At 44.5% G+C, this 19,638-nt stretch overlaps 1 protein-coding gene across 1 annotated transcript in view; it reads right to left on the reverse strand.

Moving 5' to 3' along the window:
• The window catches only part of zcchc7 (zinc finger, CCHC domain containing 7), a 69,193-nt gene extending 60,773 nt beyond the window's left edge, over positions 1-8,420 (reverse strand). Inside the window, 3 exon segments of the mRNA XM_072670568.1 lie at positions 801-1,238; positions 1,673-1,867; positions 8,254-8,420. Of these exon segments, the coding sequence (XP_072526669.1) occupies positions 801-1,238; positions 1,673-1,853 (619 nt within the window). The 5' untranslated portion in view covers positions 1,854-1,867; positions 8,254-8,420.
• Between the last annotated feature and the right edge of the window lie 11,218 nt (positions 8,421-19,638).

A 19,638-nucleotide genomic window follows, 5' to 3' on the forward strand; every position in this document is an offset into this window, starting at 1 on the left:
AAGGATGAAGTGAGAGTTTGAAAAGCAAGGAGAGAGGGAGAGAGAGAGAGAGTGTGAGAGAGAGAGAGAGAGAGAGAGTGTGAGAGAGAGAGAGAGAGAGAGAGAGAGAGAGTGTGAGAGAGAGAGAGAGAGAGAGAGAGAGAGAGAGAGAGAGAGTGTGAGAGAGAGAGAGTGAGAGAGAGTGTGTGAGAGAGAGAGAGAGAGTGAGAGAGAGAGAGAGAGTGAGAGAGAGAGAGGGAAAGCGAGAGCTGCTGTGCGGAGGCTAATGCTCTGATCTGAGATTTGCAAAGTCGTTTTTATTCATCTATGATTAAAACTCTCTCGCCCGCTCTCGCTCTCTCTCTCTCTCTGACACGGGGCGCTGTTTGTTTGTTTCCTCCAGCACATGCAGGAAGATTCGACTCTCCTGCATGTAAACACACGCATGCAGATTAGTTTTACAACACACACACACACACACACTCCGTAATATTTACCCACATTTCTACACTGACTTGTTCCACAAAGAGACACGTCGACGTGACTCCCAGAACAGCGCTTCAGACACACACACACACACACACGCACACACACACACACACACGCCTGTACACTGATACACACACTTAGACGCAGACTTTTGTATTCAGTGGTCATTTTATTAGAAACCCCTCTACCTTGTGACCGACTAAGTTAGGTGTTTCTAATAAAGTGGCCACCAGCGAGTGGACATACAAGGTGGGCATTTCTTTATAAAAAAAAAAAAAAAAAAAAAAAAAAAAGGTAATAAATAAATAAATAAATAAATAACAAACTCTCACCTTCTCGGTCACTGTTGGTCTCCACCGTGAGGTTCAGCTGAATATCCTGGTCTCCATCCTCCTTCCCCCTGCCCAGAATCATCCAGTTCTCCAGCACATCCGAATCCGCCTCCGAGTGCGAGTCCAGATCAGCCACAAAAGGGGGAATCGAGCCTGAACTGTCGTCTGATTCCAGCTCCACGATCACCACCTCGTCGTCCTCGGACGCTTTCCTCTTAGGAGGACATGAGGTCATCGAGGGTCGCTGTTTCTTTCTGCTTGTACTTCTACCTTTACTGGCACACACACTGTCCTCGGCCTCGGTGGTGTCCGAAATCAAGATGGTGTCTGGGCCGGAGTCGATCACAATGACTTCCGGAGGTGGCGGGAGAGGGAGAGAGGGCTGTTTCCCTGGCGTGGGCTGAGGGCCTTTATTCTGGGGTTTCACCTTGGTGGGGCCTACAGCAGAACAACACATCACCTGTAAACCCGGAGTCATGGGCAGCCCTGGTTTGCACAGATCAGGTAAATCCAGATGACTAATCTTCACAGACACCGACCAGCCATAACATTAGTACCGCTGAAGCAACACTGGCAAAGATCAAATTGTGATGGCTAGACGACGGGATCGGAACATCTTCAGAGCATCAGGAAGGCCGGTAGCAGTGGTCAGCTGTTCAAAAGAACCACCTGTGGACCTGCGACAGGGTCATGGGCATCACTCATGCTCACCTCACAACTTACTGAACTTATGGGATCTGCTGCTTGGTGTCTTGGTGTCAGATATCACATGACACCTTCAGAGGTCTTGTGGAGTCCATGCTGGTATTAATGTTATGGCAGATTGGTGTAAATTTAAAAAGTCACATCACAATCACAACATGCAGCCCTACCCGAGCCCTCATGGTCCTGCTGCTGGTCCAGATTCTCCTGGTCCTCAGCACAGTAGTGGAGCTGGGAGTAGAGCTGGAACTCCAGCTCGCTGTCTGGCTCGGACATGCTGGAGTCCTCTTCATTCTCCACATGGTACAGCTCATCTTCATACTCCTCGCGCTCCTGGTACCCCGAGAACATCTCAAGGCAGCGCTCTAAATGAAGACAAACATCATCTTCAGTATGATCACCAAGTCCACCATGTTAAAACACAGCCCTGTTTCCACCATAATTTACCACGATTCGAGTCCATGTGTGAAAATACCTGGACGAAAACCTAGCTGGTGTTCAAAGCTTTCAGTTTCCATAAAGAACAAAAATGGTTAATAAATAAATAAATAAATAAATAAACAAACAGATCTAAGAGCTGCTTCACAATCACAGACCACATCACGCTTATCAGGCTGCCTTGACCAGTACACTGCTCACTAGCTCCACAGCCCACATGACCTTTCACCCCACTCTCACAGCTCCAGTCTGTCCCCTCTACCATGTCCGGTACATCGCCCTCGATCCACTGAGATGCGACTTCGCTCCACCACATCACGGGTCAGCGGCCCGCGGGGTTCGCAAAGAAAAGAGGCGGCGGCGACAAACGAATACTGGGAAGCAGCAGAACCCAAATCATGGCCTTTCAGATTCGTCCCTCATCTGCACTGCAAAAACTGGACTGCAAAAAAGGACAGGTCCCACGGTACCGAACTCAATGACCCATACGATACAAACAACAAAGCCTGAGGACTGGAACCGGACTGGAACGGGACTGGAACCTACCGTTCTGGGTGGGTAATACAGCTTTAGGATTAGCACTACATTTTCTCCTCTCCCAGAGTTCAATACGTACAATAAATCAACCGATCCCTCGATTTAACGATTCGTTCCTACGCTCTAATAAAACTGATGGCGTAGTATTGTTCCTGTGTAGTATTACAGCTCCAGAGGTCTGGGCTTCTGGGTTCAAGCCTTCTTCCAGTCACTGGGTTTCATCCGGGATGTTCATGTTCCTTCCTCTCTCCCAAAACTCATATGGTGGGTGAACTGGCTTGGCCAAATTACTCCAAGGCAGGAGCGAATGGGGGTGCGAGTGGCACCCTCTGATGGACTGGCACCCTGTAAAGGGGAGATCACTGCCTTGTGCCCAATAAATCCTAGGTCAGCTCTGGTCCCACCGTGACCCTGACCAAGACCAGTCAACCGAGAAGATGGATGGATAGAAAATGTATTCAATCGAGGGAACAATTAATAAATACACTGTCCTCTCAGTTTACTACCAACGGCGGTGCCACATTAAACCTGGGGAGGAACAACTTATTAAACCGAGGGAGGAACAACTTATTAAACCGGGGGAACGGCGGTGCCTTATTAAACCGAGGGAGGAACAACTTATTAAACCGAGGGAGGAACAACTTATTAAACCGAGGGAGGAACAACTTATTAAACCGAGGGAGGAACAACTTATTAAACCGGGGGAACGGCGGTGCTTTATTAAACCAAGGGAGGAACAACTTATTAAACCGAGGGAGGAACAACTTATTAAACCGAGGGAGGAACAACTTATTAAACCGAGGGAGGAACAACTTATTAAACCGAGGGAGGAACAACTTATTAAACCGAGGGAGGAACAACTTATTAAACCGAGGGAGGAACAACTTATTAAACCGAGGGAGGAACAACTTATTAAACCGAGGGAGGAACAACTTATTAAACCAAGGGAGGAACAACTTATTAAACCAAGGGAGGAACAACTTATTAAACCAAGGGAGGAACAACTTATTAAACCGGGGGAACGGCGGTGCCTTATTAAACCAAGGGAGGAACAACTTATTAAACCGGGGGAACGGCGGTGCCTTATTAAACCAAGGGAGGAACAACTTATTAAACCGGGGGAACGGTGGTGCCTTATTAAACCAAGGGAGGAACAACTTATTAAACCGGGGGAACGGTGGTGCCTTATTAAACATGGGGAGGAACAACTTATTAAACCGGGGGAACGGTGGTGCCTTATTAAACCAAGGGAGTAACAACTTATTAAACCGAGGGAACGGCGGTGCCTTATTAAACATGGGGAGGAACAACTTATTAAACCGGGGGAACGGTGGTGCCTTATTAAACATGGGGAGGAACAACTTATTAAACCGGGGGAACGGTGGTGCCTTATTAAACATGGGGAGGAACAACTTATTAAACCGGGGGAACGGCGGTGCCTTATTAAACATGGGGAGGAACAACTTATTAAACCGGGGGAATGGTGGTGCCTTATTAAACATGGGGAGGAACAACTTATTAAACCGGGGGAACGGCGGTGCCTTATTAAACCAAGGGAGGAACAACTTATTAAACCGGGGGAACGGTGGCGCCTTATTAAACATGGGGAGGAACAACTTATTAAACCGGGGGGACGGCGGTGCCTTATTAAACATGGGGAGGAACAACTTATTAAACCAAGGGAGGAACAACTTATTAAACCAAGGGAGGAACAACTTATTAAACCGGGGGAACGGCGGTGCCTTATTAAACCAAGGGAGGAACAACTTATTAAACCGGGGGAACGGCGGTGCCTTATTAAACCAAGGGAGGAACAACTTATTAAACCGGGGGAACGGTGGTGCCATATTAAACATGGGGAGGAACAACTTATTAAACCGAGGGAGGAACAACTTATTAAACCGGGGGAACGGCGGTGCCTTATTAAACATGGGGAGGAACAACTTATTAAACCGGGGGAACGGTGGTGCCTTATTAAACATGGGGAGGAACAACTTATTAAACCGGGGGAACGGCGGTGCCTTATTAAACATGGGGAGGAACAACTTATTAAACCGAGGAACGGTGGTGCCTTATTAAACATGGGGAGGAACAACTTATTAAACCGAGGGAACGGCGGTGCCTTATTAAACATGGGGAGGAACAACTTATTAAACCGAGGGAACGGCGGTGCCTTATTAAACATGGGGAGGAACAACTTATTAAACCGGGGGAACGGTGGTGCCTTATTAAACCAAGGGAGGAACAACTTATTAAACCGAGGGAACGGCGGTGCCTTATTAAACATGGGGAGGAACAACTTATTAAACCGGGGGAACGGTGGTGCCTTATTAAACATGGGGAGGAACAACTTATTAAACCGGGGGAACGGTGGTGCCTTATTAAACATGGGGAGGAACAACTTATTAAACCGGGGGAACGGCGGTGCCTTATTAAACATGGGGAGGAACAACTTATTAAACCGGGGGAATGGTGGTGCCTTATTAAACATGGGGAGGAACAACTTATTAAACCGGGGGAACGGCGGTGCCTTATTAAACCAAGGGAGGAACAACTTATTAAACCGGGGGAACGGTGGCGCCTTATTAAACATGGGGAGGAACAACTTATTAAACCGGGGGGACGGCGGTGCCTTATTAAACATGGGGAGGAACAACTTATTAAACCAAGGGAGGAACAACTTATTAAACCAAGGGAGGAACAACTTATTAAACCGGGGGAACGGCGGTGCCTTATTAAACCAAGGGAGGAACAACTTATTAAACCGGGGGAACGGCGGTGCCTTATTAAACCAAGGGAGGAACAACTTATTAAACCGGGGGAACGGTGGTGCCATATTAAACATGGGGAGGAACAACTTATTAAACCGAGGGAGGAACAACTTATTAAACCGGGGGAACGGCGGTGCCTTATTAAACATGGGGAGGAACAACTTATTAAACCGGGGGAACGGTGGTGCCTTATTAAACATGGGGAGGAACAACTTATTAAACCGGGGGAACGGTGGTGCCTTATTAAACATGGGGAGGAACAACTTATTAAACCGGGGGAACGGCGGTGCCTTATTAAACATGGGGAGGAACAACTTATTAAACCGAGGAACGGTGGTGCCTTATTAAACATGGGGAGGAACAACTTATTAAACCGAGGGAACGGCGGTGCCTTATTAAACATGGGGAGGAACAACTTATTAAACCGAGGGAACGGCGGTGCCTTATTAAACATGGGGAGGAACAACTTATTAAACCGGGGGAACGGTGGTGCCTTATTAAACATGGGGAGGAACAACTTATTAAACCGAGGGAACGGTGGTGCCTTATTAAACATGGGGAGGAACAACTTATTAAACCGGGGGAACGGTGGTGCCTTATTAAACATGGGGAGGAACAACTTATTAAACCGAGGGAACGGTGGTGCCTTATTAAACATGGGGAGGAACAACTTATTAAACCGGGGGAACGGTGGTGCCTTATTAAACATGGGGAGGAACAACTTATTAAACCGGGGGAACGGTGGTGCCTTATTAAACATGGGGAGGAACAACTTATTAAACCGAGGGAACGGTGGTGCCTTATTAAACATGGGGAGGAACAACTTATTAAACCGGGGGAACGGTGGTGCCTTATTAAACATGGGGAGGAACAACTTATTAAACTGGGGGAACGGTGGTGCCTTATTAAACATGGGGAGGAACAACTTATTAAACTGGGGGAACGGTGGTGCCTTATTAAACATGGGGAGGAACAACTTATTAAACTGGGGGAACGGTGGTGCCTTATTAAACATGGGGAGGAACAACTTATTAAACCGGGGGAACGGCGGTGCCTTATTAAACATGGGGAGGAACAACTTATTAAACCGGGGGAACGGCGGTGCCATATTAAACATGGGGAGGAACAACTTATTAAACCGAGGGAACGGTGGTGCCTTATTAAACATGGGGAGGAACAACTTATTAAACTGGGGGAACGGTGGTGCCTTATTAAACATGGGGAGGAACAACTTATTAAACCGGGGGAACGGTGGTGCCTTATTAAACATGGGGAGGAACAACTTATTAAACCGGGGGAACGGTGGTGCCTTATTAAACATGGGGAGGAACAACTTATTAAACCGAGGGAACGGTGGTGCCTTATTAAACATGGGGAGGAACAACTTATTAAACCGAGGGAACGGTGGTGCCTTATTAAACATGGGGAGGAACAACTTATTAAACCGGGGGAACGGTGGTGCCTTATTAAACATGGGGAGGAACAACTTATTAAACCGGGGGAACGGCGGTGCCTTATTAAACATGGGGAGGAACAACTTATTAAACCGAGGGAACGGCGGTGCCTTATTAAACATGGGGAGGAACAACTTATTAAACCGGGGGAACGGTGGTGCCTTATTAAACATGGGGAGGAACAACTTATTAAACCGGGGGAACGGTGGTGCCTTATTAAACATGGGGAGGAACAACTTATTAAACCGGGGGAACGGTGGTGCCTTATTAAACATGGGGAGGAACAACTTATTAAACCGGGGGAACGGTGGTGCCTTATTAAACATGGGGAGGAACAACTTATTAAACTGGGGGAACGGTGGTGCCTTATTAAACATGGGGAGGAACAACTTATTAAACCGAGGGAACGGTGGTGCCTTATTAAACATGGGGAGGAACAACTTATTAAACCGGGGGAACGGTGGTGCCTTATTAAACATGGGGAGGAACAACTTATTAAACCGGGGAACGGTGGTGCCTTATTAAACATGGGGAGGAACAACTTATTAAACCGGGGAACGGTGGTGCCTTATTAAACATGGGGAGGAACAACTTATTAAACCGGGGGAACGGTGGTGCCTTATTAAACATGGGGAGGAACAACTTATTAAACCGGGGAACGGTGGTGCCTTATTAAACATGGGGAGGAACAACTTATTAAACCGGGGGAACGGTGGTGCCTTATTAAACATGGGGAGGAACGGCGACTTAATAAACTGAGGGAGGAACAAATTAGCTACTAAACTGAGGGAACGACTTACAAAATAAAGAAAATGTCTGTAAATATTACTCCTCTACCATAAAACATGAGGTGCAAGAAACCTGAAACACTCCTGCCTGCTGTAAACGGAGGGTGATGGTAAAAACAGAGCAGGCTAGCTAACAGGGCTACAGCCTGAGCATAGCAGAGGCTAAGCTAAGCTAAGCTAAGCTAAGGAACCCATTCTACACTATGGAGCGCTAGCTAGCCTAGCCTAGCCTAGCTTAGCTTAGCTTAGCATGCTTGGTCACACACTCTTCAGCTCGCCACCTCTTCAGCGTCCAGCTGGTCAGCCCAGGCTAGTGCCCCGTGTTAGAGGGCGGCTGGCGGGCTGGTGCCTCATGCTAACGCCGGCTCCATACTGCCAGGCCTTCGGTAGCTGTAACTGTGGCAACGACACTCTTGCCTGTTTTGGGCCAAACCAACCTCCCCAAAACACGACCAGCCGACACCGCCGTCCTTCATAAAGGATAGAAATGGCCTTCTCTGTGGTTTTTAGCTCCAAATCGCCCTTAAATGCAGTAAAAGCTGCGTGCGCGAGCTGCTCTCCCTGCGTGTGACTGCTCCTCACTCACTGCTCTCACATCCACGTGCCCGGGCTGCGCGAGGAGCCGGCTGCTGTTTACGCGCTGCGGAGCCGCTTAACTCCGCTAAAAGACGCTGAAGTCGCGTAACCGCGGCCGTCGGAGTCCGCACGCATGACAAGCAAGCGAACGGAGCGTGTTTCAGGCGCGTGAGAGCCGCGGTCTCACCTGCTTCTCCGTCAGACTCCGGTGTTTTGAAGCGCTGCGGCTTCCGTGGCCGCGCGAGGAAAATGGTTGGCCAACTGTGAGCTAGCGCTGGGAGCCGTCTCCCACAGCGCGCCTGGAGGCCCAGCGGCCCACAGTCCTCAGGAGCCTCCAGGCCCCTGAAACATGGCAGTGCTCTCGGGCTCTAATGCAGGACTGAAGGAGACAGGCTGTTCATGGGTAATTATGTCCCACAGCTTTAATTATTCATGAATAATTATTGGACATTGGGACATATGGGACACTGTAAAGTATTATTGGTCAAATTATTGGGACACTGTGTTGGGTGTTATAGGACACTGATGGGTGCCGTGACGTGGTGAGTTAGGTATTATGAGAAACTGTGTTATGGGACACTGTGTTTGGTATTGTGACAGTGGGTTGGGTATTATGACAGTGGGTTGGGTATTATGACAGTGGGTTGGGTGTTATGGGACATCATGTTGGGTATTATGACAGTGTGTTGGTATTATGACACATTGTGTTAGGTGTTATGGGACACTGTGTTTGGTATTGTGACAGTGTGTTGGGTATTATGACACAGTGTGTTAGGTGTTATGAGACGTCATGTTTGGTATTGTGACAGTGTGTTGGGTATTATGACACGGTGTGTTAGGTGTTATGAGACGTCATGTTTGGTATTATGACAGTGTGTTGGGTATTATGACACGGTGTGTTAGGTGTTATGAGACGTCATGTTTGGTATTGTGACAGTGTGTTGGGTATTATGACACGGTGTGTTAGGTGTTATGAGACGTCATGTTTGGTATTATGACAGTGTGTTGGGTATTATGACACGGTGTGTTAGGTGTTATGAGACGTCATGTTTGGTATTGTGACAGTGTGTTGGGTATTATGACACGGTGTGTTAGGTGTTATGAGACGTCATGTTTGGTATTGTGACAGTGTGTTGGGTATTATGACACGGTGTGTTAGGTGTTATGAGACGTCATGTTTGGTATTATGACAGTGTGTTGGGTATTATGACACGGTGTGTTAGGTGTTATGAGACGTCATGTTTGGTATTATGACAGTGTGTTGGGTATTATGACACGGTGTGTTAGGTGTTATGAGACGTCATGTTTGGTATTATGACAGTGTGTTGGGTATTATGACACGGTGTGTTAGGTGTTATGGGACGTCATGTTGAGTATTGTGACAGTGTGTTGAGTATTATGGCACGGTGTGTTAGGTGTTATGAGACGTCATGTTTGGTATTATGACAGTGTGTTGAGTATTATGACACAGTGTGTTAGGTGTTATGAGACGTCATGTTTGGTATTGTGACAGTGTGTTGGGTATTATGACACGGTGTGTTAGGTGTTATGAGACGTCATGTTTGGTATTATGACAGTGTGTTGGGTATTATGACACGGTGTGTTAGGTGTTATGAGACGTCATGTTTGGTATTGTGACAGTGTGTTGGGTATTATGACACGGTGTGTTAGGTGTTATGAGACGTCATGTTTGGTATTATGACAGTGTGTTGGGTATTATGACACGGTGTGTTAGGTGTTATGAGACGTCATGTTTGGTATTATGACAGTGTGTTGGGTATTATGACACGGTGTGTTAGGTGTTATGAGACGTCATGTTTGGTATTGTGACAGTGTGTTGGGTATTATGACACGGTGTGTTAGGTGTTATGAGACGTCATGTTTGGTATTATGACAGTGTGTTGGGTATTATGACACGGTGTGTTAGGTGTTATGAGACGTCATGTTTGGTATTATGACAGTGTGTTGGGTATTATGACACAGTGTGTTAGGTGTTATGGGACGTCATGTTGAGTATTGTGACAGTGTGTTGAGTATTATGGCACGGTGTGTTAGGTGTTATGAGACGTCATGTTTGGTATTATGACAGTGTGTTGAGTATTATGACACAGTGTGTTAGGTGTTATGAGACGTCATGTTTGGTATTGTGACAGTGTGTTGGGTATTATGACACGGTGTGTTAGGTGTTATGAGACGTCATGTTTGGTATTATGACAGTGTGTTGGGTATTATGACACGGTGTGTTAGGTGTTATGAGACGTCATGTTTGGTATTGTGACAGTGTGTTGGGTATTATGACACGGTGTGTTAGGTGTTATGAGACGTCATGTTTGGTATTATGACAGTGTGTTGGGTATTATGACACGGTGTGTTAGGTGTTATGAGACGTCATGTTTGGTATTATGACAGTGTGTTGGGTATTATGACACGGTGTGTTAGGTGTTATGAGACGTCATGTTTGGTATTGTGACAGTGTGTTGGGTATTATGACACGGTGTGTTAGGTGTTATGAGACGTCATGTTTGGTATTATGACAGTGTGTTGGGTATTATGACACGGTGTGTTAGGTGTTATGAGACGTCATGTTTGGTATTATGACAGTGTGTTGGGTATTATGACACAGTGTGTTAGGTGTTATGGGACGTCATGTTGAGTATTGTGACAGTGTGTTGGGTATTATGACACAGTGTGTTAGGTGTTATGAGACGTCATGTTTGGTATTATGACAGTGTGTTGGGTATTATGACACGGTGTGTTAGGTGTTATGAGACGTCATGTTTGGTATTGTGACAGTGTGTTGGGTATTATGACACAGTGTGTTAGGTGTTATGGGACGTCATGTTGAGTATTGTGACAGTGTGTTGGGTATTATGACACAGTGTGTTAGGTGTTATGGGACACCATGTTTGGTATTGTGACAGTGTGTTGGTATTATGGCACAGTGTGTTAGGTGTTATGGGACACCATGTTTGGTATTGTGACAGTGTGTTGGGTATTATGGCACGGTGTGTTAGGTGTAATGGGACATCATGTTGAGTATTGTGACAGTGTGTTGGGTATTATGGCACAGTGTGTTAGGTGTTATGGGACACTGTGTTTGGTATTGTGACAGTGTGTTGGGTATTAAGGCACGGTGTGTTAGGTGTTATGGAACGTCATGTTTGGTATTGTGACAGTGTGTTGGTATTATGGCACGGTGTGTTAGGTGTTATGGGACGTCATGTTTGGTATTGTGACAGTGTGTTGGGTATTATGGCACGGTGTGTTAGGTGTTATGGGACACTGTGTTTGGTATTGTGACAGTGTGTTGGGTATTATGGCACGGTGTGTTAGGTTTAATGGAACACTGTTCAATTTTAGGCACGGTGTGTTAGGTATTATGAGACACTGTGTTGGTATTAAGGGACACTCAGTATTATGCGGCATTGTGTTAGGTATTAGACACAGTGTGTTTGGCATAATGGGATACTGTGTTAAGTGTTGGACACAGTGTGTTAGGTATTATGGGACACTGTTGGGTGTGCTTGGTATTATGGGACATTATGTTGGTATTAGACACGGTGTGTTAGGTGTTATGGGACACTGTGTTTGGTATTGTGACAGTGTGTTGGGTATTATGGCACGGTGTGTTAGGTTTAATGGAACACTGTTCAATTTTAGACACAGTGTGTTAGGTATTATGAGACACTGTGTTGGTATTAAGGGACGCTAAGTATTATGCAGCATTGTGTTAGGTATTAGACACAGTGTGTTTGGTATAATGGGATACTGTGTTAAGTGTTAGACACAGTGTGTTAGGTATTATGGGACACTGTTGGGTGTGCTTGGTATTATGGGACATTATGTTGGTATTAGACACAGTGTGTTAGGTATTACGGGACACTGCTGGGTGTGCTTAGTATTATGGGACATTGTGTTGATATTAGACACAGTGTGTTAGGTATTACGGGACACTGCTGGGTGTGCTTAGTATTATGGGACATTGTGTTTGGTATTAGACACAGTGTGTTAGGTATTACGGGACACTGCTGGGTGTGCTTAGTATTATGGGACATTGTGTTTGGTATTAGACACAGTGTGTTAGGTATTACGGGACACTGCTGGGTGTGCTTAGTATTATGGGACATTGTGTTGATATTAGACACAGTGTGTTAGGTATTACGGGACACTGCTGGGTGTGCTTAGTATTATGGGACATTGTGTTGATATTAGACACAGTGTGTTAGGTATTACGGGACACTGTTGGGTGTGTTGGGTATTATGGGACACTGTGTTGGGATTAGACACAGTGTGTTAGGTATTACGGGACACTGTTGGGTGTGTTAGGTATTATGGGATATTGTGTTGGAATTAGACACAGTGTGTTAGGTATTACGGGACACTGCTGGGTGTGCTTAGTATTATGGGATATTGTGTTGATATTAGACACAGTGTGTTAGGTATTACGGGACACTGTTGGGTGTGTTGGGTATTATGGGACACTGTGTTGGGATTAGACACAGTGTGTTAGGCATTACGGGACACTGCTGGGTGTGCTTAGTATTATGGGACATTGTGTTGATATTAGACACAGTGTGTTAGGTATTACGGGACACTGTTGGGTGTGTTAGGTATTATGGGATATTGTGTTGGAATTAGACACAGTGTGTTAGGTATTACGGGACACTGCTGGGTGTGCTTAGTATTATGGGATATTGTGTTGATATTAGACACAGTGTGTTAGGTATTACGGGACACTGCTGGGTGTGCTTATTATTATGGGACATTGTGTTGATATTAGACACAGTGTGTTAGGTATTACGGGACACTGTTGGGTGTGTTGGGTATTATGGGACACTGTGTTGGGATTAGACACAGTGTGTTAGGTATTACGGGACACTGTTGGGTGTGTTAGGTATTATGGGATATTGTGTTGGAATTAGACACAGTGTGTTAGGTATTACGGGACACTGCTGGGTGTGCTTAGTATTATGGGACATTGTGTTGATATTAGACACAGTGTGTTAGGTATTACGGGACACTGCTGGGTGTGCTTAGTATTATGGGATATTGTGTTGATATTAGACACAGTGTGTTAGGTATTACGGGACACTGTTGGGTGTGTTGGGTATTATGGGACACTGTGTTGGGATTAGACACAGTGTGTTAGGCATTACGGGACACTGCTGGGTGTGCTTAGTATTATGGGACATTGTGTTGATATTAGACACAGTGTGTTAGGTATTACGGGACACTGTTGGGTGTGTTAGGTATTATGGGATATTGTGTTGGAATTAGACACAGTGTGTTAGGTATTACGAGACACTGCTGGGTGTGCTTAGTATTATGGGATATTGTGTTGATATTAGACACAGTGTGTTAGGTATTACGGGACACTGCTGGGTGTGCTTATTATTATGGGACATTGTGTTGATATTAGACACAGTGTGTTAGGTATTACGGGACACTGTTGGGTGTGTTGGGTATTATGGGACACTGTGTTGGGATTAGACACAGTGTGTTAGGTATTACGGGACACTGTTGGGTGTGTTAGGTATTATGGGATATTGTGTTGGAATTAGACACAGTGTGTTAGGTATTACGGGACACTGCTGGGTGTGCTTAGTATTATGGGATATTGTGTTGATATTAGACACAGTGTGTTAGGTATTACGGGACACTGTTGGGTGTGTTGGGTATTATGGGACACTGTGTTGGGATTAGACACAGTGTGTTAGGCATTACGGGACACTGCTGGGTGTGCTTAGTATTATGGGACATTGTGTTGATATTAGACACAGTGTGTTAGGTATTACGGGACACTGTTGGGTGTGTTAGGTATTATGGGATATTGTGTTGGAATTAGACACAGTGTGTTAGGTATTACGGGACACTGCTGGGTGTGCTTAGTATTATGGGATATTGTGTTGATATTAGACACAGTGTGTTAGGTATTACGGGACACTGTTGGGTGTGTTGGGTATTATGGGACACTGTGTTGGGATTAGACACAGTGTGTTAGGCATTACGGGACACTGCTGGGTGTGCTTAGTATTATGGGACATTGTGTTGATATTAGACACAGTGTGTTAGGTATTACGGGACACTGTTGGGTGTGTTAGGTATTATGGGATATTGTGTTGGAATTAGACACAGTGTGTTAGGTATTACGGGACACTGCTGGGTGTGCTTAGTATTATGGGATATTGTGTTGATATTAGACACAGTGTGTTAGGTATTACGGGACACTGCTGGGTGTGCTTATTATTATGGGACATTGTGTTGATATTAGACACAGTGTGTTAGGTATTACGGGACACTGTTGGGTGTGTTGGGTATTATGGGACACTGTGTTGGGATTAGACACAGTGTGTTAGGTATTACGGGACACTGTTGGGTGTGTTAGGTATTATGGGATATTGTGTTGGAATTAGACACAGTGTGTTAGGTATTACGGGACACTGCTGGGTGTGCTTAGTATTATGGGACATTGTGTTGATATTAGACACAGTGTGTTAGGTATTACGGGACACTGCTGGGTGTGCTTAGTATTATGGGATATTGTGTTGATATTAGACACAGTGTGTTAGGTATTACGGGACACTGTTGGGTGTGTTGGGTATTATGGGACACTGTGTTGGGATTAGACACAGTGTGTTAGGCATTACGGGACACTGCTGGGTGTGCTTAGTATTATGGGACATTGTGTTGATATTAGACACAGTGTGTTAGGTATTACGGGACACTGTTGGGTGTGTTAGGTATTATGGGATATTGTGTTGGAATTAGACACAGTGTGTTAGGTATTACGAGACACTGCTGGGTGTGCTTAGTATTATGGGATATTGTGTTGATATTAGACACAGTGTGTTAGGTATTACGGGACACTGCTGGGTGTGCTTATTATTATGGGACATTGTGTTGATATTAGACACAGTGTGTTAGGTATTACGGGACACTGTTGGGTGTGTTGGGTATTATGGGACACTGTGTTGGGATTAGACACAGTGTGTTAGGTATTACGGGACACTGTTGGGTGTGTTAGGTATTATGGGATATTGTGTTGGAATTAGACACAGTGTGTTAGGTATTACGGGACACTGCTGGGTGTGCTTAGTATTATGGGATATTGTGTTGATATTAGACACAGTGTGTTAGGTATTACGGGACACTGTTGGGTGTGTTGGGTATTATGGGACACTGTGTTGGGATTAGACACAGTGTGTTAGGTATTACGGGACACTGTTGGGTGTGTTAGGTATTATGGGACACTGTGTTGGAATTAGACAGTGTGTTAGGCATTACGGGACACTGCTGGGTGTGCTTAGTATTATGGGACATTGTGTTGATATTAGACACAGTGTGTTAGGTATTACGGGACACTGTTGGGTGTGTTAGGTATTATGGGACACTGTGTTGGAATTAGACACAGTGTGTTAGGCATTACGGGACACTGCTGGGTGTGCTTAGTATTATGGGACATTGTGTTTGGTATTAGACACAGTGTGTTAGGTATTACGGGACACTGCTGGATGTGCTTAGTATTATGGGACATTGTGTTGATATTAGACACAGTGTGTTAGGTATTACGGGACACTGTTGGGTGTGTTAGGTATTATGGGACACTGTGTTGGAATTAGACACAGTGTGTTAGGCATTACGGGACACTGCTGGGTGTGCTTAGTATTATGGGACATTGTGTTGATATTAGACACAGTGTGTTAGGTATTACGGGACACTGTTGGGTGTGTTAGGTATTATGGGACACTGTGTTGGAATTAGACACAGTGTGTTAGGCATTACGGGACACTGTTGGGTGTGCTTAGTATTATGGGACATTGTGTTTGGTATTAGACACAGTGTGTTAGGTATTACGGGACACTGCTGGGTGTGCTTAGTATTATGGGACATTGTGTTGATATTAGACACAGTGTGTTAGGTATTACGGGACACTGCTGGGTGTGCTTAGTATTATGGGATATTGTGTTGATATTAGACACAGTGTGTTAGGTATTACGGGACACTGCTGGGTGTGCTTAGTATTATGGGATATTGTGTTGGAATTAGACACAGAGTGTTGGGTATTACGGGACACTGCTGGGTGTGCTTAGTATTATGGGACATTGTGTTGATATTAGACACAGTGTGTTAGGTATTACGGGACACTGCTGGGTGTGCTTAGTATTATGGGATATTGTGTTGGAATTAGACACAGTGTGTTAGGTATTATGGGACACTGCTGGGTGTGCTTAGTATTATGGGATATTGTGTTGGAATTAGACACAGTGTGTTAGGTATTACGGGACACTGCTGGGTGTGCTTAGTATTATGGGATATTGTGTTGATATTAGACACAGTGTGTTAGGTATTACGGGACACTGCTGGGTGTGCTTAGTATTATGGGACATTGTGTTGATATTAGACACAGTGTGTTAGGTATTACGGGACACTGCTGGGTGTGCTTAGTATTATGGGACATTGTGTTGATATTAGACACAGTGTGTTAGGTATTACGGGACACTGCTGGGTGTGCTTAGTATTATGGGACATTGTGTTGATATTAGACACAGTGTGTTAGGTATTACGGGACACTGCTGGGTGTGCATAGTATTATGGGACATTGTGTTGATATTAGACACAGTGTGTTAGGTATTACGGGACACTGCTGGGTGTGCTTAGTATTATGGGACATTGTGTTGATATTAGACACAGTGTGTTAGGTATTACGGGACACTGCTGGGTGTGCATAGTATTATGGGACATTGTGTTGATATTAGACACAGTGTGTTAGGTATTACGGGACACTGCTGGGTGTGCTTAGTATTATGGGACATTGTGTTGATATTAGACACAGTGTGTTAGGTATTACGGGACACTGCTGGGTGTGCTTAGTATTATGGGACATTGTGTTGATATTAGACACAGTGTGTTAGGTATTACGGGACACTGCTGGGTGTGCTTAGTATTATGGGACATTGTGTTGATATTAGACACAGTGTGTTAGGTATTACGGGACACTGTTGGGTGTGTTGGGTATTATGGGACACTGTGTTGGGATTAGACACAGTGTGTTAGGTATTACGGGACACTGTTGGGTGTGCTTAGTATTATGGGACATTGTGTTGATATTAGACACAGTGTGTTAGGTATTACGGGACACTGCTGGGTGTGCTTAGTATTATGGGACATTGTGTTGATATTAGACACAGTGTGTTAGGTATTATGGGACACTGCTGGGTGTGTTAGGTATTATGGGACATTGTGTTGATATTAGACACAGTGTGTTAGGTATTACGGGACACTGTTGGGTGTGTTGGGTATTATGGGACAATGTGTTGGGATTAGACACAGTGTGTTAGGTATTACAGGGCACTGTGTTGGGTGTTAAGACATAGTGTGTCAGGTATTATGGGGTGATATCCTGGATATGGGTGCTAGCTAACGTGCATCACAAGCCTGCTAGCGCTGAGAATCTCAGTGTATGCTAATAAAGGTGAAATATTAAAGGTGATATTTCTTTGGCATGAAATAAATAATAGTATTCATAAACTTATCTAAATATTTCATAGGAATAAGCGTGTGTGTGTGTGTGTGTGTGTGATCTTTCATACGGGCCTATGTGGGTGTGTGTGTACCCTATCAGATCCTGAGCATGAGCCTCAGCGACAGATGGAAGCTCCATGTCTGAATGCCATCTGATTTTTCTAAGGACGTCTCCATGCGTGTCAGTGGCAAAAAAAGGCCATCAATGGGGTGGATTGTTGTCTTTGGAAAGGTTACATTTCCCCAATTGACGCTGGGAAAAAGTCGGCCACGGTTATCTCTTACTGGAAAAGTCCGCCGCGATGAGCGACTTTAGCTAGAATGAGCGACTAACCGCGCTAGCCGGCATTGTTTTAAAGAGAGGCGGAAACCCGGCCGGATCCAAGCCCAGCGGGGTGTTGAAGATGGAGTGGAGGCGTTGCGAGCTCTTTCCAATCTCGCATTCCGCGAGGATGTTCTGCATGAGGAAGATTTTTCATTTGGGAAATCAACTCAAATGGCCACCCTCCCAACCCCCAAAACGCACCGATGCTGCTGTGGATGCCTCAATGCTATTGAAGTGTAACATTGACCCTCACTGTGCTCTGATCGACTATTTGGGCATACGATTATCATGGAAGTGATAGTTATATGTCTATTTAGATGCTATATAGCGTCTTAATAGCTATATTGGGGGATACGGGGGGGGGTATGTTTCAACCTGGTAGGACAGATGAAACCGTGAAGATATCCACACCTTCTGAGGCTAGCATAAAGCTACTCTGCCGTTCTTACAAGAAAACCTCACGCTTTCTCATTTGCACAGTTCGTCCCACCATTACTTTAATAAAGTTGATTAGCTGGAGTTGGTGTCTTTAGTTTTGCACTGGCGCTACGAGGCTAATGTAGCTAGCAAGCCATGGAAACTGCATCCAAGCAGGCCTCAAAGCACGTCATGGTGTTAATCAATATAACTGATAACAACAGTGACGTATTATTATGAAAACGAATGAAAAGGATGTAGCATAGCTAAAATTAGCGGTGGTTTTATTTTTGCCTGTGATTATTAAGTAGCTGTTAGTTAGCTATGCTAACGTAGCTCTGAAGAAATGGTAAAGAAACTGTTGGATACGTATAAAAAATAAAGGACAAATGTTTCAATTCTCTGTTTAGTAGCAGAATTATAATAATAATAATAATAATTATAATTATGTAGTAGCATTAGCTGGTCTGGTGTTAGCTTCTGAGTTCCACCTGTTTAACTTAGCTACGTTAACGTAGCTCTGAAGAAATCGTAAAGAAGCAGATCGGCTACGTTTACAAATTAAGGGACAAAATGTAACATTTTCTGTTTAGTAGTAGAATTAGATGATGATAATAATAATAATATTAATAATAATAATAGTTATGTAGTAGCATTAGCTGGTCTTGTGTTAGCTAGCTACGTTAACGTAGCTCTGAAGAAATCGTAAAGAAGCAGATCGGCTACATTTACAAATTAAGGGACAAAATGTAACAATTTCTGTTTAGTAGTAGAATTAGATGATGATAATAATAATAATATTAATAATAATAGTTATGTAGTAGCATTAGCTGGTCTTGTGTTAGCTAGCTACGTTAACTTAGCTCTGAAGAAACAGTAAAGAAGCCAATCGGCTATATTTGAATGAAGGGACCGAATTTTAAATGAGCCGTTTAGTAATAGAATCGGATGATAATACTTATGTATTGGTATTAGCTGCTTTGATGTTAGCTTTGTTAGTTACATTAGCCTCGTAGCTAAAATAGCAATCTGCAGACCTCCAACACGCCTTAGCTGTTCAGCTACGTTTAGGGTATGGATAAATAGTGTAGATTTGCTGTTTAGTCGTCGAATCCGATGAATAATTCTTCCATATTAGCATTAGCTGCTCTGTTAGCTTCTGGTTTCTACTTGTTTGCTGTATTAGCCTCGTAACTCTGCCTTAGCTCATCAGGTATGTTTTGGGTGAGGGATCGGTTGTATAAATGTGCTTTTTAAAGTAAAAATCAGATAATAATAATAATAATAATAATAATGATGTAGTAGTGC

This window comes from Salminus brasiliensis, chromosome 24 (genome assembly GCF_030463535.1).
Source record: "Salminus brasiliensis chromosome 24, fSalBra1.hap2, whole genome shotgun sequence".
NCBI classification, from domain to species: Eukaryota; Metazoa; Chordata; class Actinopteri; order Characiformes; family Bryconidae; genus Salminus; species Salminus brasiliensis.